The 20,128-nt window shown below is 55.2% G+C and overlaps 1 protein-coding gene across 4 annotated transcripts in view; it reads right to left on the bottom strand.

Annotated features, from left to right (window-relative positions):
• The window catches only part of KIAA1614 (KIAA1614 ortholog), a 31,352-nt gene extending 11,779 nt beyond the window's left edge, over positions 1-19,573 (bottom strand). The window contains exons 1-5 of one of the 4 annotated variants that reach the window (XR_004421641.1): positions 19,179-19,573; positions 16,595-17,541; positions 15,839-15,902; positions 7,113-7,259; positions 1,309-2,855 (exon numbers count right to left, since the gene is read on the bottom strand). Coding sequence is in view for 3 of the 4 variants with exons in the window: in XM_033093197.1 (XP_032949088.1) it covers positions 1,309-2,855; positions 7,113-7,259; positions 15,839-15,902; positions 16,595-17,541; positions 19,179-19,219 (2,746 nt within the window). In the remaining variant the exon portion in view is untranslated. Of the gene's footprint in view, positions 1-1,308; positions 2,856-7,112; positions 7,260-15,838; positions 15,903-16,594; positions 17,542-19,163 lie in introns of all 4 variants that reach the window. The other 3 variants (XM_033093197.1, XM_033093196.1, XM_033093198.1) reach the window with 3 other exon arrangements.
• Between the last annotated feature and the right edge of the window lie 555 nt (positions 19,574-20,128).

The raw sequence follows: 20,128 nt of genomic DNA, 5'->3' as shown, positions 1-20,128 counted from the left end.
TTATTTCATGAGTTCCTAGGAGACAGGTTCTATTATTCTCCTCAGGTAACATCAGGGGAGCCTGGAGTGCAGAGGGGTTAGGTGACGTGTCCAGGACCTCCTGGCTAATACTGAAAGGAGGAGCCTCACCTGGGCCTCTACTCCAGGCCCCGGGAGGTGAAGGCCAGGCTGCCCAGAAAGATCAGCAGCTCTCAGAATAGAAACCTCCCAGGAAGTGGCTGGGGGCCGCCAGCAGCCAGCCTACAGCCACTGAGGGAAGGAAACCACACCTTAGCAGAGGGGGAGGGACCTCAAGGTGGGACCTGCTTCCTTGAGGTTCACGTGAGCGAGGGAGGGAGAGGGAAAATGTATGTGTCTGTGTGCCATGGAGGGGTGGCCAGCACATGGGGGGAGGCGGGGGCATCCACACCCTCGGGAAGGTCAGTATGGCCTGTCGTCTCTGCCCTCTCCCTACACTGTTTCCAAGCCCTGGATCCCTCCTGAGCCACCCCAGCCCCAGGGCTGCCAGAGCTGTGGGCACAATAAGGCAAGGCCATGTGGGGCAGGCCTGTCACCTCTGCCTAAGAGTGAGTGGCTGAGTTGTCACAACATCAGGGAATTGCCCACAATATGAGGACCCCTTCCAAGGGCAGAGGTGACATCTTACATCCTTGCCAGGGCCGGGAGGTCTGGGAGGGCTCAGGCGCCAGAGCATAACCCAAACGCTCCTTGTGGGAGCTCTGCCTGCTGGTTACTGTGTCCTCTGAACCGTGTGTCAGTACCTGGCCACAGACGGTTTCAAGGGCAGGACTTCTACTGAATTAATTCATTTTTGCATTCATTCCCTACAGTGCCGAGTACGGTACCTGGCATATAACAGGTGCTCAGTCAATACTCAATGAATGAATGAATGAATGAACGAAAATACAGATGTTGAGGGCAAATGCCTCAGCCATGTGATTATCTGGCATTTACTGCTCTAAGCACATAGTAAATCCTGGAGCTGGTGCCTCTCCCTGCTCTGCCCGTCGTCAAATTCTCTCACAGCCCAGGTCTCGGGCAGCCATGGAGCTTGGAGCTTCTCTACACCCCTCGGGTCAGAAGCGTCACCACTGCCTCCCCACGCTCTGCCTCCAAAGGCTCATGTGGAACCCTGCACCCCACCCACAGACCTGGCCGGCTTCTCTGGGGGGCTTCAAGGGGCTGCTAAAAGCAGTGCGTGGCTATGTCATCTATGAAGATGAAAGGTAAGAAAAAAGTGTGCGAGGCCACAGACCTGGCCTGGGGCCTCTGCTCTCTGGCTGCCCTAGACCGAGGGCAGCCCCTTACCATCTCTGCAGTTGTCCAGGGGCGCCTCGGGCTCCTGGCTGCGGGTGCCCTGCAGCACCCCGCCCTCATGGATGACGCCTCCCCCGGGCTCCTGCAGCCTCCCAGGTAGGCTGTTGTTGCAGTTGTTGGAGGACAGGTTCAGCAGTGGCTGGCTGACGTGGGGGCTGCAGGACTCGGTCTGCGGAGGGCTGAGCTCACAGGCCGTGGGCACTACACTTCTGGAAGGAGACGGAGGGCTGTCCATAGACTCTCCCTGGTCACCTGGCCTGCGAGGCCCAGCCAGGGCTGCCTTCCGGTGAGACCCAGGTGAGGCGGTGTTCCGGGAAGAAGGAGGAGTTGGGACCCATCCTTCGGGGGACAGGGAGGCAGTTGGCTGCTGGGCCTGATAGGGGGCAGAGAGCTCGTCGTGGTTCTGCTGCAGGGGCACCGTTTCCAGAGACTCATGACTTTCAATAACCTGGGTTTGTCTGTCTGGCCCAGGGGACACCAGCTTCATGAATGAGGTGGTGGCACAGGCTTTCCTGAACGGAGCCCAGGAATCCACAGGGTGAGAACCGGGGTTTCCCATTCCTGGTCCTGGTTGCCACTGGGGCCCCAGGGAGGCCCTCTCAGAGCCTTGCACAGGAAGCTGCGAGAAAGCATCTTCTCTGGGGAACACAGCCCCCTCAGGCGTGTGTCCTCTGCCTCCTTTTGCCTCATCTGAAACCTCCTTGAGATCAACAGCAGGCAGGTAGTGTGGGGCCCGAGGGCTCTCCGACGGCTCCTTCCGGGACCATCTGTGGCCTCCTCGAGGCCTGGAGCCCCGCGGACGGGGGCTGCTGCCTCGGGCCGGGCCGCGGGCCCTGCTGGGCTGCGAGGTCCCAGCCTCCTCGCTGTCGGTCCTGCAGCTGTCCGATGTGTCCGTGCTGTCCAGGGCCGAGTCCACCTCCTCTGGGCGCACCGAGTCTCCAACGTGTGTCTCCCGGAGCCCCTGCTTGGCGGGGAGGAGCCTGACGGGGGCGCTCAGGCCGCGAGAGCCCGGGGGCTCAGCAGACGGTCCCTCCAGTCCGGAGGCAGCCTCGCGCTCCTGGGGGACCCTGGGGTTGGGGGCTGCTTTCCCCTGGACAGGCCGTCGGTCCTTGATGCAGCTGCCGCAGGCTCTGCACGTTCTCTGGCTGCCCCGTGTGGGCGGCGGCGCCGGGAGGGCCCTCTGGTCCAGGCGGCCCACAAGCCCGTGCAGAGCCCCTTCGCCCGCATCCCTGCGCTGGAGGCCCCCGGCGATGTAGTCTGCAAGCTCGGGCTTGGAGCGTAGGGGGCCCTGGTCGCCCGTCTGCAGCGCGGGGCTCAGTACCTGGCGCTGGCGCTGCTGCAGCCGCTCCAGGTAGCGGGACTCGGCCTCTCGGGCAGACTCGTCCTCAAAGCGGACGTGGGACGGGGAGGGGCCCCGCTTCGGCCACTGCCCACTGCTGGACTCCCCGCTGGAGGAGTCACTCGTGCTTCCGTTCTGGAGCTGGTCTCTGCAGGCAAAGGGCGTCCTCCGGTCCAGGGCTGGGCTTCTCCCGCCATCTCTGATGGGGAGACAGGAGGAGAGAGGTCACAGGCAGAAGGTGGGGAGGGAGGTACCCCAGGCGACGCCAGTCAGTAACTACACCCCCAAAGCAGGTTCCTGGGGAGTCAGGCAGCAAATCCGAGGAGCTTACAAGCCCATCCTGATCCCGAGACACAGTGCTAAACAAAGTCATCACGACGGTCTTTATTGTCTTTGCCATGTTGCCCACTCAGCCTGATTCAAGGTGAAACATTATTAAACTCAGGATCGTACAGAAGGATGACATCAAAGTCCTCGTGGGTTTTGTGTGTGTGTGTGTGTGTGTGTGTGTGTGTGTGTGAGAGAGAGAGAGAGAGAGAGAGAGAGAGAGAGAGAGAGAGAGAGAGAGAGAGAGAGAGAGAGAGAGAGGAAGTGACCTGGCCATCACGGCATCTGGTAATGAATTGTGGCAATACTGTACTTGCTGGAAAGGTTTAATGGGAAGCATGTGCGAGACCGACTGTGTGGGATCTGAAGCCGGGGTTTCTTGCTCTCACTCGGGGTTCCTAATTCTCTTCGTAGACACAATTCTGACAGTGACCGATGCCCTGGAGGCTCGTCTTGTCAGCTCGCACACCCCCTTCCTGGACCTGCCCCTCCCCAACCCCTCACACACACTCTGGTCCTGAACGGCTGGGACGAGAATTGCTGTGCTAGGAAGAGTCCCCACATTCTGGCATCAGCCTTTGCTCTGGGAGGCACTGTGGCTGGGGACAGAGCATGAAGGTGCCCTGAGGATTGGGCGGACAAGTGCGGAGCAAATGAGGCACCTCAGCAGTGAGCAAACACCTCCCACCCCCTCCCGCCAAGCCTCTCAGGCTGAGGCTTTCCTCCCTCCCAAGCAGGATTCTGTCTGGCTCAGAACCTGGACTCGAGTGGCCCTGTGGGAAGGATGGCAAGGCCCCTTGCTGGAGGCCCACTTCCGGCAGCAATGCTGTCCTAACCACACAATCAGTGCGACCCAGACTTCACACAGCCACTCTTGGCACTTAGGGTGTCACCTCCCAGGCCCTGCATCGTGCTGACATGCTTGTTCTGCCCTCCCTGAAGTAGGTGTGCCTGTCCCCCAAACGGCATGAGCATGTGCTTCCAAGAGCTGCTCGATATCTACGGGGATTTCTTTCCAGAAAATGCAGCCCCTGCTGCCCCTTTGCCTCCGGGGAAAAGCCTGCCTGTCTGTTCAGGCGTGCCCCAGCCACCCCCACTAGACCCAGGATAAAGAAGGCCTCTGGAGAGGGCTCTGCCGCCCCCACTCTTCCATCACCTTTCACCAAACTGCTCTGTTGGAAGCAGTGATGCCTCCAGGCTGGGGAGAATGGGGGTGGGGGCTCCTGCATCTAACTGAGGCCCAGGGCCTGTGTGGCATCTCCAGGTTAATTCAGCGTGGCTCTCCAGGGTGATCTGACAAACGTAACCTTTAGAAGCATCTGCAGTAAGCATCTGGCAGTGATTTTCAGCTCTGCCCTCTCAGGATTCACCAGTGCTGCCAAGTCAAAGTAATTCTTTTCTGGACACAGCAGCTGCTAAAGTGGGTCACCTTGCATTTCTATAGCATTTCTACAGCCAGGGGACAGCCTGGCAAAGGGGAACCTACTTTAAGGTTAATGACTGGGGTTGTTGTGAGCTGCTGACGTGATACAGGGAAGAAGAAGTGTCCAAGAGTCAGTGTCTACAATCAGATCTGTTTGGCCGGTCTGCTTGCCTATTTTGAGGCTCCCCAACCCAACCTACATTCCTACCGACAGGGGAACAGGAGGGTTCTGTGGAAGTTGAAGGCTCTGAGCCCCGTTACATGCAGAGAAGAACAGTTAGGATGCTGCAGAGAAGCCATGCCTGTTCCTAAGGAGTGGCCTCCAGCCAGAGGGACACGAGGCACAAAATGTGGAAATACAAGGGCACATGGTCTGGCACCTCTTGTTAGGCAGGGTATTGGGTCTCCTGAGCCCGTTTCCTCAGGTCACACTGACATTGGACATGGAGGTAGGCTGCCGCCCTCTGCTCATGCTAGGGTCATTTCAAAGGTGCTGTGCGGGTCCTCTGCCTTTCAGGAGTGGGTTCAGCAACTCCCATCAAAGAGCAGATGGCTCAGTTCCACTCAGAGTCCTCGTTTCCTCTTGTGCCGGGTGGTGATGGAAACCAGCAGGCCCGGCAGGCCCACCGTGCCAAAGAAGCCATGGGTTTTGTCAGCCACTCAGACCACTCAGAGGGCCTGGTGCAGTTTGGTGTGGGCTGGCAGTCCCACCTCAATCCCAGGTGTGCCAGCTCTGGTGTGGTGACCTCCAGGTGTAAGTGGTTCCTGCGGGGCACCGTACATGGAACAGGCACAATGATGGGGATGGGATGTCATCAGAGAGCAGCCATGTATGCAAAGTACGGGTCTGAATGTCCTTGAACTTGTTCTTTTCCCATCTCTTCACCCCTGATGCACTCATCCTCACCCATGGCTCTGGCAGCGTGAAATCAGGGTAATGCCCAAGTCTGGAGTTCTGACCTCTCTCCTCTTCTACACACCTTGTGTCCAACTGCCTGATAAGAATCTCTAGTGGATGCTCTCTGGGCAACCCCCTCCAAAGCCTGACCCTGCACCTAAGCTTCCCTCCTTGGCTAAGCCCCCACCAACCCTTCAGACACCAAGTCAGAACCCTGGACTACATCCTGGATGCCCCCCTCACACTGTCCCCATCCAGTTCATTACAGTAGTTCCCCCTTAGCTGTGGGGACTTTCTGTCCTTTCAGTTACCAGCGGTCAACTGCAGTCTGAAAATATGAAATGGGAAATTCCAGCAATAAATAATTCATAAGTTTTAAATTGTGCACCATTCCGAGTAGCGGAATGAAATCTCATGTCGTCCCTCTCCGTCCCACTAGGGACATGAATCCACTCTTTGTCCAGCGTCTCCATGCTGCACATGCCACGTACCCTGGAGTCTAGTAGCCGTCTCAGTTATCAGATCAACTGTGGTAGTGTCACAGTACTTGTGTTCAAGTACCCCTTATTTCACTTAATAATGGCCCCAAAGGGCAAGAGTAGAGATGCCGACAATTCAGATATGTCAGAGAAGCTGCAGAGTGCTTCCTTCAGTGAAAAGTTATGCATGTACAGGAAAAAGCATAGTTTGTGTAGGGTTCGGTAGTATCCAAGGTTTCAGGCATCCTCGGCGGGTCTTGGAAAATATTTCCTGCCCATAAGGGGGGGACAACTGTAAATGAATTAATATTAAGAGGTAACATGCATAGAGTATTACTCACTACGTGTCAGGTGCTGTTCTAAACACTTTACCAATATTAACTCATATAACCCTCACAACAACTCTGTAATACAGACACTATGACAATTCCCATTTTGCAGATGAGACAACTGAGGCACTGAGATTTCCCTAAAGGCACACAGCTAATAAGTGGCAGAGCCAGAATTCAAACCCAGTCTTCTGGTTCCGGAGTCTCTTACCCACTTCTCAGCCTCATTAAACCTGCTTACTCCTGGCTCTTGGCAATCTCTTATCTCCAAACCATCCTCCGTGTCACATCTCACCAGGACCATGGTGCAGCCTCCTCTCGGCCCCCAGCCCCCAGATGCAACAATCCCTGCAGCCAGAACGGCTTCCTGGAAACACAAATGTGGTCATGCTACCCACCCCCTGAAAACCCTTCAGTAGGTACTAGCCAATTGTTCAGCTGGCCTGGAGGCCCGCACGACTGGCCACCAGGGAGCTCTCTGGCCTTCACACCATGTACCCAGCATTCCTTCAGGCTCCAGCCTGGCCGAACTCTTGAGCATGGTGCTTCTGCTCATGGTTTCTGCCCCAGATGCTCACCCCCGCCTCCCTAATCTGCCCGGAGAGTATCTGGATCTCCTCCAAGCCCCAGCTTAGAAGCCACCTCCTCTCGAGCCTCCCCCGTCCTTTCCAGGTGGAGCCTCGGGGTTCCAGCCCTGCGCGTACCTCTTTCCTCTCCTACACCACGGCCCACAGAATTGTACTGATTGTTTGCCTGTCTTTCTCCCTGGAGACAGTGACCTTGTCTCCCCAGGGAGCTCTGATTATGTTCTATTCACCTTCGAATCCTCAGTACCTCAGGAAAGTGTGTTGACCCACTCACTGAGCTAAAGCAAGTGCTTGATGTGGGAACCACATGCACACAGGCAGAAGAGAGGAGTAAGCCGTGCCATTTGGGCTGGGTCCCATCCCCTCTCCCTGTCGCAGCCCTCCCAGGCCAGCCTGGCCCAGGCCCCACTCACCGGCTGCCCTGGGCCACGGTGGGCACGATATCATGGCTGGCACGGAGGGGCCGGGTCCTGGCTTTCATGCGGGCACGCTGCAGCTGGTGCTTGGCTTCCTCATGCGTGGGGCTCCTCAGCACGGGCTCCGGCTTGGGTCCAGAGGTCCTGCAGGGTGGCACGCAGGCCAGAGCGGGTGGGGGAGGGAGTAGAAGAAAATAACACGGATTAGGAGGGCTTTAACAGTGTTAGGCATGGCTGTGCCAGAAAAAGCCCTGCATGTGCAGCCGTCCTCGTCCAGCTCCCACACGGAGGGCACCCGGCCTGGGGCCTGGCCCTGAGCCACTCTGGACAGGGCTGTGGAGCTGGCCCATCGTGGACATCTGCTCAGGGACCAGAGGCAGAGACCCCAGGAAGATCTAGAAAAGGGTAGGGGAGTCGCCACATTATTCTATTGTTCCTTCCCTGGGCAGACAGCGGGAGTTTTCTGGAGGGAGGGAGAGAAAAGGGCCTGGGTTGCTGGGCTGGGCCTGTGCCCAGCCAGATGGTCTTTACACGCATCACCTCCTTCATTCCTTCTGTCTCTTTGCACCCACACATACCCACTCAAGCTCACCCAGCACCACCCTGCACCCCCCCCCCCACATACACACAGAAACAAGGACTCAGGCCCTGCCCTTGGGGGAATCACATTTTTATAAGTCCTGCTGTTTTTCTGCCTCACTCCCAATCCAAACCCGCCAGGCGTCCATTGAGGGCCGAGAGAAATTGAGCTGAACCCACACCAAGTCGGCAAATGGCTTGATTTTTCATAACAATAAGGGTTCTCTACCAGCCCTCACCACCTACATGTATGCTGCCTCCCCGGCCAGTCCAGAGCTGCAGAAAATGACAGCAGCCCTTTTTCAAAGCTGTCTCCCAGACAGTGACATACAGCCCACAGCGGGTTCCAGCGGTAACAGCAGCCCCACCGCCTCTGACTGACAAGGCGTTTCTCTGCGCAGAGCTCGCGCTCCCAGCCAGGCTGGCCGAGGGCAGGTGTGCTCTCCACGTGACAGATGAGGGTCTTCCGGAGGAGCAGACAGGCGTGCTTGGCACATCGCTCAAGGTCGAACAGCAACTGAGAGCAAAGCAGGCAACAGCCGGCCCCACTGCCTCCAGCATCCTTCCCATATCCTGTTTCTGCTGCTTCCTGGGTCCCAGGGCTGGATGGCTGCAGATGTTTGTGGCTGGAGTCAGACACACGCTGTGAGGTGACTTCAGCCTCCTCTTTGGCTGCTCCTATCCTCACTTACACATACGCTGGGCTGTCCTCACCAGGGAGGGTCCACTGGAAGAGCTCAGCAGGGAGACACTCAGCAGGGCCCAGATCTCAGGCTGCAGCCTGCCCAACGCCACGCTTTACCCACCCCGTATGTCACCTGAGAAAGGGGCCTTGCAAGTGACAGGTGACTGACATGAGAGGCACAACTCAGAGGCCGCCTTGGGAATTCCTTGGACAAGCTCTGGGCAGGCTCGGGCTTTTTTCTTCCTCCCTCCTCCCTCCCTCCCTTCCTTTCTTCCTTCCATACCTTTCTCTCTCTCTCTCTCTCCTTTTCTTATGATTTGTACCTAACCCTCCTTTGGAGCCCAAGGGGTAAAAAAAAAAAAAAGAACCGCTAGAAGAAAGGCGCCATCTGTGCCCGTGAACCCTGGCAGGGCGCAGGCACAGTTTTGGAAGCAGGAGGGTCGGTTGGAGCAATGTGAATGTGCGTCTCCAGGCCTGCTGCTCTGTGAAGCCTCCTTTGGCAGGAGAGGCCTCCCTTTGCACAGCTTCCCGAGCAGGCAGCTCCTCCAATGCGCTGCTGAGAGCAGCTGTGTTCCCTGGGGCTCCTGCTCCGACAGCAGAGATAATGAGGTTACCAGCCCGGAGAGCCGCCCCTGCAGCCGGGGGCCGCTGGCTGTTCGCCCGCACGCTCAGAGCCTTCCAGTGGCAGCTGTGCTTCCCCGGCTGTCGGAGGGCATTTGTCACAAGACCTGGTGGGCAGGCAGGATGGCCCCCGGCAGCTGGCCTGATGCTTCCAGGATCGGCCTTGCCCCAGGTTCCTAAGCCATATTCCAGCTTTGCTGTTTCCTTTCTCTCCCTCAACTTGGACCTGGTATTTTTTGTTTTCCCATCAGCTGCCCTGCTCTGGTTCCTGGCAGACAAAGCTGGTTTCTCCACTGATTAGAAAAGCAGGGCTTTGTAGGCACCTGGAGTAAACACACTGAGCAAGGGGGAGAGTGGCAGTCACCTTCACAGATGGCAGCCAAGGTCAGCAGGGCAGGCGCTGCCGAGTCATGGAGGACCCGGAGCGGAGCGGGCAGGCCCTGCTCAGCCCTGTGGGGGAAGGCACTCTTTCTCCCCAGACGCAGGCTCAAGCAGGTGCGGTGCTGTGGGGCTAGGAGCCTGGGCCACTCTAACTGCCCGTCTCCCATCGCTGCAGCTGCATCGTACTGGCCCACCCCAGGGCGCCAACCCCACCAGCAGATGGGTTCAGACTCTCCCATGTGAGGGAGCCTTTCCAGTCTAATCTGACCCTGGCGTCTGCCAAGGGCACACAGCCCTGGAGCCAACACCTTCCCATATGGACTATAACCCACAATCCCAGCTTTCACAATTCCTCTGGAACTTTCCTGGAAGGATTGGGGCAGTTAGTGTGTGGTTAGACAAAGGCAATTCCACCTAAGACAGCGTTTGTCACTCTTGAAAGCTTGCACATCTGGGACTCATTCATTCACAGGTAGGGTATACGGATCAAGTGGCTGAGCGCTTTTCCTCCCTGGGCCTCAGTTTCCCCATCTGTGAACAACAGGAATTGGATAGGGGAGAGGACTCAGTACCCTAGGAGTCTGGGCCTTTGGCCAGGTAGTCTGGTGCACCCCAAGGTGGGGTGAGGGACTTTGAGGTCCTTTCCCTGGGGGGTTCACACCACAGATGTTTGGTCCTCGAGGAGCAGCAAACCCTACAAAGAACTAACTGTCGGGGACAACTGGAATTGCACAGGAGTGTTCCGGCCTCTCTCTCCCCTTCCAGTTACCGGAGTCCTAAGCTGCTTCCCAAGGACAAAGGGTAGCGTGTGGGCCCCTCCCCTCTGGTCTCCCTGGCTAAGCCAGGTTCCTGGTGGAGGGACAGGCTTAGCTCTGAGCTCAGCTCCCCTCATACTCAGGCAGGCCAAGAGCTCAAGTCAGGACAATTACCATTTCTCTCCTAGCCAGGGAGGTCAACAGGACAGAGTGGCCTCTTTCTGCAGCCATTATAAACCCGGATTAAAACGATAAGCTCCAGCAAGTCTGGATTTAACCCTTTCATCCCAGGAACACGAATTAGGGAAACAATTTGGAAAGTAACGTGACCTGACACTTCCCAGATTCCAAGATGCAGCAGGTAAAGGGAAAATATCTAGTGCAGAGAACATACTGTATAAAGCTTTTTGCCTAGCATTTGTTCCAGTTTTGTATATTATCAAGCCATTTGATGACCAAGGAAAGAGCTCTCCTGCTGTCATACTGTGTGCAGTTTCCTGAGTGAGGAGAAGAGGAAAGGAAAGCCCGGAACTTTTTATTCTGGGCCATGTGCTCCATGCTGCAAGGACCTTGTCTTGGGCGTCTCCTTCCCAGGGCTGCAGGACGCTGACAGGACAGACCTGGGAGCAGTGGTTCTGGGGCAGCCTGTCCAGGGTCTAATTCTGGAAAGCACCTGTGTCACCCTGACAGGTTACTAAGGGGTTAGGCCTCAGTGTCCTCATCAGCTAACTAAAGGCTCAGTTATTAAGTGAGATTGATTCCCTTAGAAGAGGTTAGCACAGAGCTGGGCATTTGGTAAGAGTCCAATGTTAGCATTTATTATTATTATTGCCGTTATTATTAGCCCTGCTTCAGGGCAGAGAGTTTTGACCGCAGCAATCCCAACAGGGACCCCAAAAGTGGGACCCACCAAAGTGTGAGCAGCTGCGGGCTGGCTCTCTGCTGCTCCCTCTTTTCTCATGCAGAAATGTGTGCACTGGAGACTGGGCTCTGTACAGAGAAATGGGCATGATTCTGCCACAGGGATGGGGCAAATCAACAACGTAGGAAATCCTCCCATCTTCCTTCATCACAGCACATATGAAACATACGACCTTCTCCTCTCTGTTTCCCCCCAACAGAGCAATAATTAAAGCCCTCGGGTGGCTCAATAATTAAAAACACTCGGGTGGCCCCAAGATCACTCACACAGAAGGTCCTGATTTGAACCAGAGCGGCTGGGTCATAGCACGGCCTCCGAAACCACTGCCTGTCGCCCTGGTGCTCACAGCAGCCCGACGACCCTGAGTAATTTTTGCACTGACTTCCTTGTGGTACGGGGCCCGGGGTACACATGGCTTTGACTGCTACTGCTCCTCTGGCTTCACACACTTTCCGCTCAAGCTGGGTTAATTTGGGATCCTCAGGCAATCTGTAAGCCGATTACAAGATGGCCTCAAGACAGGGAAGGGGCCAAGCTGGTCCTGGCCATTTTACATAAGAAGAGGGTGAGCGCTCACAGGGTTGCTAAGGGCTGGAGGACGGCATTTCCCTTCCCCCCCCCCCCATCTCTAAGGCCTCCGGTCCCCTGTCAGCCCACAGACAAGACCACTGAAAACCCTGGCCCCACTTTGCCTTCCCTGAAGTGTTCACCTCTCACCTCATCCTCTCCCCCCAAATGAAAACCCCATTTCCTGAATTACGTCAACAGTGACTTAGGAGAGAAACAAGCTTATCCAATGGTGTCTGTCACCTACCCTCCTTTGCCTACACCCGAGAACACCAGGGTGGGGGAGGCGGAAGTTCAGTCCCCTAACTCAAGGCGTGGCCTGTGGGGGCACAAAGAGACAGCTTGTGGAAGTGCAGCTTAAGGGTGAGAGCACAGACCTTGGAGCCAAGTAGCTCTGAGTGCGAATCCTGGCTCCAACACTTAGTGGCAGTATGACCCTGGGCAAGTCACTTAACCTCTCCCCAGAGGGGTCTCTCTGTCAGTGAAACAGACACAATAAAAGAGCTAAAATGAGAATATGGATACAGCACTTAGCACAGTACTTGGCACATAACAATGGCTTGAAAGTGGCAAGGCTGGCTGGCATGGTTTTCTAGAGGGAAGGACTGGCCACAGGATGTCTGGCTCTCTAGGACCAGGCCTTTTTTGGTCCTCTGTAGAGGGGACAACCCAGGGGCCAGGGAAGGGAGGTCGCCTCTGCATGTGACCCTAAGCATTTAGGGTCCTGGGGCACTTCTGGTGTGCCCTTGGCATCTCGAGAGTCTCGCCTCCATGGTTGACTCTCCCTGTGACTACACCCCAACAAGCTTGGCCCGTCCCCCGAGTCAGACAGTAACTATCGAGCTCTGCAGGCATCGTCATGTCATGAGCTTCTTGTTTCATCACCATGTTTCATCACCACGCAGAGCAGTAACAATTGTGGACATAATTAGATACATGTTGAGTAAATTGGTCAAAATGGTTATTTAGTTGCAACACTGAACTGCACTGATGCTAAACTTGACTGAATGTGAAGCAGGATGTTTTATGCCACCAACCCTGAGAAGGTCGGAGGGGCTCACAGCCAGGGTATGTCCTGAAGGAGGCCAGGTCCGTGTCAGGTTGGCCATCATGACACATGGCCACAGCCTCAGAACACGATGCCGCTTAGTCCAGGCACTAAGCCCAGGACCCTGCTGCCATGTGGCACTCCTGCGCGACAGAGCTAAGAGAAACGTGCCTTATTTCAAAGGTCTCTTGGGAAAATCAGCTACACAGAAATGGCATCAATAAATCTATCTCCTGTAAAGCAGAGATGGAGCCCTGCTGTGTCTTAGGGACCACTTTTTTAAAAAAATGAATTTAATTTTTGATATTAGTTTCAGGTGTACAAAACAATGTAATGATCAGACATTTACACCCCTCACAAAGTGATAGCCCCCCTTCCCCCAAGTCTACTACCCCTCTGACATCGTACATAGCTATTATAGTACCGTTGACTATATTCCCTATGCCGCACTTTACATCCGTGACCATTTAATCATAGTTGCTATTCAATATTATTCTACTTCAGCTTCAGGTGTACAGTGCAGTGGTCAGGCATCTGCACCATCCATGTGAAGTGGCCTCCCCAAGAATACAAGTGCCCATTGGATCCTCTACGTGATCTTTACATTATTGATTATATTCCCCATACTGTATTTCACATCCCTGTGACTAATTTATGACTACCAATTTGTACTTTCTAATCCCTTCACCTTCTCCCCAGTCCCCCAAGCCCCTTCCCATTGAGCAACCATCAGATTTTTTCTGTATCTATGAGTCCATTTGTGTTTTGTTTGCTCATTTATTCTGTTCTTTAGATTCCACACATAAGTGAGACCATATGACATTTGTCTTTCTCAGTCTGACTTATTTCACTTAGCATAATACCCTCTAGGTCCATCCATGTTGTTGCAAATGGTGATTTCATTCTTTTTTACGGCAGAGTAATACTCCATTGTATAAATGTACCATAATTTCTTTATCCAATTGTCTATTGATGGGCATTTTGTTTGTTTCCATATCTTGGCTACTGTGAATAGCACTGCAGTAAACATAGGCTTGCATATATTTTTTCGAATTAGTATTTTGAATTTCTTTGGACAAATACCCAGGAGTGGAATTGCTGGGTCATGAGGCAGTTCTATTTTTAATTCTTTGAGGAACCTCCATACTGTCTTCCATAGTGGCTGCACCAATTTGCAATCCCACCAACAGTGCACGAGGGTTCCCTTAGGGACCATTTTAATATCTGCCCAGGAGACTCAGGAATCATGCCAAGCAAGTTGCCCTGTGTGGGGGAACTGGAAACACAGTTCTCTCATCCTTGCACCAGATATATTCTCTGGGTGTCTACTCAGTACATGCCTGGCTGTAAATTGGCAGTAGAGGTCAACGGGGCACTCTGAGCAACCTTCTAAACAAACCTGAGGACAAAATTTTCCTCATGTCAACTCTCTGCCTCGATATATGGGGAGCAGAATCCTAAAGCTCACTAAGGCACTCTTTTTCTCTCCCCCTCTCTCTCTCCACACATGTACTTACCCACCATATGTACATATATACTATATATATATTATATATATATATATATACACACACTATATATACCATATTATATATATATCATACTATATATATCTCACTATATATACATACGTATCATACAATACACACATACATGCCTAAACATCCTACACATGCACACCCATACTCTGCCTGAACATGAGAATGCTGCAGATGGCCTGCCAGATGTAAAACTTGTCCAGAAATCCCCATTCTGAGGATTCTACACAGATGCCATCTCCTCACAGGACTGGGGGAAGTCCCTCCCTACCTCATGCTTGATGTTCTCCTTTATTACTTATTATCCAAAATGCCAGGCAGGAGCTTTGACTCCTTTCACTAGTGACCTCTGGACACAGCCCCCAGGGGATGGTGGCGGCATCTTGCAGCTAGGCCTCTCTCCCGTCCTGGGAGCAACGGTGGGAAGAAGCCAGCTGTAGGGAAAAAAGACACCATCTCATAGGACACGAGGTGTCTGGGGCATCTGCCCAAGCCTGTCTTCTCCATGGGCTTCCAGGGAAGGAGGAGAAGAGAGAAAGGAGGAACGAGTGTCACACTCCTCCACATTGTGGCAGGGCTGAGTGGGGACATGAGCAGAGGTGGAAACTGCTGGCCATGGAGGAGGGAGAAGAGACCCCTGGCAGAGGGAGTAACACTGATTGCAAATCACACATAACAACGGGTGAAGGAGCCAGACCACCCCCTCTCCAGCTGGCCCTCTCTAGCTACCTAGAGGGCCAGCAGCCGAGCAGAAGCTGAATCACCTGAATCTGGGCAGCCCTTGCTTTGTGACAAACTAAGGGGCATTTATGTAGGGAGTGGCCTAAAAATGGACAAGCAACATGCTAACCTCTGCATTCAGCAGAGACCAGAGACGCTCATGACTGCACAGCTGGGAAAATGGGGCCGCTCCCAGCTCTGGGACCTCCTTTAGCCTCGTGGGCCTGGAGCACGGCACAGACTTTGGCTGCGGCCAGCCTCTGAGCGACACCAGCAGGGGCAGCTCAGGCCCCTGGGTGGCGCTCACCCCCAATGTGAGCTCGCTCTTCTCCCCAGTGTGCCCCCGTTCCCCAGCACACGGGTAGAGGGACTAGAGCAAAGTCTGTGGGATGTCACGATGAGGTCAGAGGAGGTGAGAGCCTTACATGGCCCAGCACATCCCCTCGACTGGGGAAGGAATTGGTGTAGTAAATGCTTTGCTTTCATGTACTTTCCCTAAGGATTTTCACAACCAGTATCTCGTTTTAGCCTTATGCAGTCCTGTGAAGTCACCACACAGATACTATTCAGCCCGCTTTCAAGATGAAGAGACAGAGGATGGCAGGGGAACTGACTCCCAAGAATGCAGAGTGGGTTGTTTGTGATGATCTTTGCACGTTGCCTCATGCCCAGTGTTTTGTTTTTTCCAAGTAGCAGGCAGGCCCCAGCCCAGGGCACGGGGTGACTGACTGGCACGCTACGTGGTCTCAGGGATGATGACTGATATTGGCCCACTGTCCACTGGTCTGCCACTCAGGGTCTGCCTGCCCTCGTGCTTTCTCAAGGTCTCCCACTCTGCTGACGCTGGATAAATGGAGGGATGATGTCGAGGAAGGAGGGAGAGAAAATGTGCGCTCTGAGCGCTTACCTGTTCTGGTCCGAGTCCTGCAGGGAGATTCCCGAGTCCCAATCCACGTCCCCTGCTGGTCGCTCTAGGATCCAGAAGGGAAGCAGAGATCAGGGAAGAGCAGGAAACTGGGCTCTCAGCTGCCACTTAATGAATGTTGAAGAGAAGGGTTTCTCCAGAAGCCCTTTACTCCCCAGATAAACCTGCCCCCTCTGCCTGTGTCTTGGCCTGAGAGGTGGAGGCACAGCCTGTCACAGCGACTGCAGGTGGGCAGTGATTGCCATGGGCTTTGGGGCCGGCAGGGGTGAGGAAGGAGCTTTTGGGATGGGGAGGAAAGAAGGGGAAGAAGGTGTCTTCTCAGGCCCGAACACTTGCACATCACAGCAGTGCTTCCACCTGAGTCCAGCCCACCTGACAGGATGCTCAGCCGGTTTGTGGGGAGTGGTCCAAGGGGGGTGAGGGCATGTCGTTGGAGAGAGGTACAAAACGCCACTCTAGGAAAGGGTATAAGCCATAGGGAAGAAGCCGTGGTAGCCTCCACCCCCACGCACAGAGGGTGGCCTCCCATTGGTATGGGGAGTCTTGGGGGTCTTTGCAGATGGGACCGGCTGCGAGATGCTAAAGAATCTATGTCAAAGCCAAGCATAAGAGGACATCTGGATGATTTTGGTGATAAACAGTTGTGCTCTCCTCCCTCCCTTACCCCCACTCTTTGGCCCCTCTCCCATTTTCCTCCTCCTGTTGCCCCACCACCCAGACCTACAGAGTGAGCCTCACCTGGTCCAGTTCTGTCCCAGGATGGAGGCCAGGCTTGGAGTCCCACCTTGGGGGGCCCCTTCCCCTCAACAAGTAGCATCTCCTGCAGCAGAAGGCGGTTCCTCTCCACCCGGTCAGACAGGGGCAAGGCGCTGCCCCCCGTGTCCAGGGCCCCTAGGTCTCCAGCTCTCCAGAGCCCTCCCAGCAGGGCTGGCCTGGGGACAAAATCCTCTTTGGGGGTCAGAGACAAGCTGTCCAGGTCTCCCCCTGTGCCTAGACCCTCCCAAAGAAGGTGTGACCTTCCTTTCCTCAGGTTGGGCGTATGGGTGACCTCGTTACAAGGCCCGGGGCCCCTAGGCCAGCCTGGAGTGAGTCTGTGGAGGGGGTTGTTGTGCAAAGAGCCGGGACCTGGCAGCAGCCCCCTCTCGTGGTGAGGCAGTGTCCACACGGCTTCTGGAGGCCATGGGCTCTTCTCATTCCAGCACTTGAGCCCAGGGGGAGGTGGCCTGGGAGGTCCGGGACCCCCATTCCTGGCGGGTTTCTCCTCACTGACACTGCTGATGAACTGCCTGTCAGTCAGGTTCCGAGCATGGAGGACCACCGCAGCTTCCGGCAGGAGGGACCCCTCTGATGGAGTCCTGGTTCCACCCGCTTTGACTCGTCGGCATTTGGGTTTTTTGGGGGATGACCGTTCATGGGCAGAGAGGCAGGGGCTTACCCCCTGTTTTCCTGCTGTCATCTTTTCCTTCAAGGCCCTGACCTTGGACTCCAGCACAGAGGGGCCTTGGAGCTGTATCCCCCATGCCCTAAGAGGCTGGGGGGCCACCAGACTGGGTGTTCTGTCTTCCTGAGGGCAGGGCCAGGATCTTGGGAGGTGTCCATTACTGGGCTGTGGCTCAGTGCCACTTCTCTCTACAGCTGAGGTCACCTCCATGGAGCTGGCTGTTCTGCTCCCTGTTTTGGGCCCTCTGGAAGAGAAAAACAAACAGAGAGCTCCTTAATCCCAGGGCCTGGCTAGTTCCAACTACCTCTTGGGTCCCCAAAGTGCCTTCATATTGAGGCCTGTCCAGATGAGAATAATTTGGGGATGGAGCAGGAGATACCCTCTAGATAATGTGAACACACTCTGAAACGTATAAATCATTGGACAATGAAAATAAGATATCATTGATTTTTTTCTTCCAAGACTGAGTAGTGTTCTCGATTTTCTATCCCCATTTTACATAAGGGGCACAGCGTCAAACGACTAATCCTATGCCAAGTGTGGACCAGAGTGAAAAGCCAAGTCAGATTTCCCAATCCCTGGCCTCTTGCTTCCCTGACAGGTGGTGGCTGTGACATCACACAGGAGTTCAGGATCTGACCCTCAGGTGGAAGGTGCCCCATGGACACCCCTACCCTCACCCTCCAGTCCCCAGGACTGCAGCATGGGGTGCTCACAATCAGTCACCAGGCCCTACCAGCACCTGCTCTGCGCCAGGCAGGCCTCAAGTGCTTTCTAGCAGTCTCTCGGAAAGTCCTGACACAATTCGGCCAGAAGAGCATTATTATCCCCATTTTTACAGACGGAAAAACTGAGGTACAGTGAGATTGTGTCACACAGGTGCTAAGGGGAGGCCAGTTTGAATTGCAAAGCTTCTCGTTCCAAGGCCGGGGCTCTTCCAAAGCACTCGGCGATCACTTAACCCCATACCTCTTATTCTATAGATGAGAATATCCTGTCTAGAGAGGTTCAGTGACTTGCCAGAACGACAGCTCCTTGGTGGCAGGGCTGACAACGTGTTCACAGGGAACGACAGTGAGCATGGGATTTTCTTCACCAAGTTGTTCTGTGCACACATACAGGCCAGTGTCTTACTATTTATCCTGCTCTCTGAGAAAATGCTCCCTCGACATCATACCTCTAGCTATGTCCCACTTGAAGTAAACTGTAAACGTAAAAAATCTATATTGACCTAAATTACAAATTAGGCGTTAATTATTCGCTTCATATATTGACTAAAGATTCACCACAGAAGTCTCTTAAATGGCAAGTCCCTTCCTCTATAGTTGTTTATTATAATTCAATTTATACATGTTTCAGGAATGTACATATTTCATAAAGTAAAATACACACATAGTACAAAATGTTACATCAGCTTTAAACCAGTGAAGTGTAAGGACTATATCTTTGGAAGGCCGGGATCGTTTACCAGTTAATCTAGAATGTACCAACTTTCTCTATGCAGCCCAGTCACTGATCTTCTAAGGTTCAATTCAGAGAGCAGAGGATTAGGATGTAATGAAACGTCTTTTCAGTTAAATGAAAAGAACTTTCTGGCCGGTACGCGCTGGACCAGGATTGCAGAGATAACGCATCTGGGGAGACCTTCGGGAATGAGCGCCTTCCACTGGGGCACTGCGGGGCCGTCTGGGGAGACAGACCGTGCTGCTCGGAGTCGCCTGATTCTGAGGTCCCAGTGCTGTATTTGCTCAAACTCAGAAAGGCTGAAATGAAGATGGACACGAAGGGCGGGCCTCCCCCTCCCACACCCTACCGGCTCCGTGGCCCAGCCACCCGGCCACCCCGCCAGCCGGCCGGGCGCCTCACCTCCTCGGTACTCACTGAGGGCCGCCGCCCGCAGCTTTGGCCGCCGCCTCCTGCATCCCGTCTATCCCTGGACAGCCGAGCCCTCCTCTACCCCTCTCCTTCCTAGGCCCGGGGTCCGGGCTCTGCTCCCGCCTCAGCGGGCAGCCCCGGGCTTGGGCGGGTCCGGCCACGGCCTCCCTCCGGGTCCGAGGAGGGGAGCGGGCCGGGAGGGGAAGGCAGTGGCATCGGCGGCTAGTTCATGGCTGTGCCACGAAGGGGAAAGAGGCCAAGCCGGGCGCCTTCCAGGGCAGGGACGGGGCGAGCGGGAGCGGAGCGCAGAAAGGAGGGGAGCGGAAGGGGCTGGAGCAGCCGGGCCTGCCCCGCCCGGCCTCGCCGCCCTCGGCGCCCGCTGCAGCCGCGGGCCGCTCGCCGGCCGGACGCCCGAGTCCCGGGAGCTGCTTCTCCCGCGGCCCGGGAGCAAGCGCCTCACTCACGTCAGGGGGCGGGAGGGCAGGCACGGCCCCGGCCGACTTCGGGAACGACGCCCGGGCCCTGCGCGGGGGGACGCGGGGCACTCGGCGGGACTGACCCCCTTCGCGGCGGGTGGCAGACCCAGGGCGGCTGCGGGGAGCGCAGCTGTGGGACGCGGCTCAACCCGAGCAAAAGCTAAGAAAACAGCACGTTCTTCCTGAGCTTCGCGGGAACGCGTGTAACTCTACACCCGGGGCCTGGTGGGAGGCTCGGCTATCCGGGTGGAAGCTAAGGAATGCCCTTTGTTTAGACAGCTTTTCCAGAGGAGTTTTCTGCCCTCGGTGAGGGGACGCCCCCATCAGCCTAGGGTACGGCTTCCTCCGAGGTCAAGGTCATTAGGTTCTGCTTTCCGGACGCTGGAGGGTGCCTGGAGTGGAGGTGGGTTCCCTCATCCTGTCCTGCTAAGAGGAGACCCTGGTGCCTGTGTTGCCAGCCTCCCCGCGTAGGGACCGATT

The sequence above is a fragment of the Rhinolophus ferrumequinum genome, chromosome 22 (genome assembly GCF_004115265.2).
Source record: "Rhinolophus ferrumequinum isolate MPI-CBG mRhiFer1 chromosome 22, mRhiFer1_v1.p, whole genome shotgun sequence".
Taxonomy (NCBI): Eukaryota; Metazoa; Chordata; class Mammalia; order Chiroptera; family Rhinolophidae; genus Rhinolophus; species Rhinolophus ferrumequinum.
Note: the sequence above shows the minus strand (reverse complement) of the source record. Positions and strands in the feature narration are given on the sequence as shown.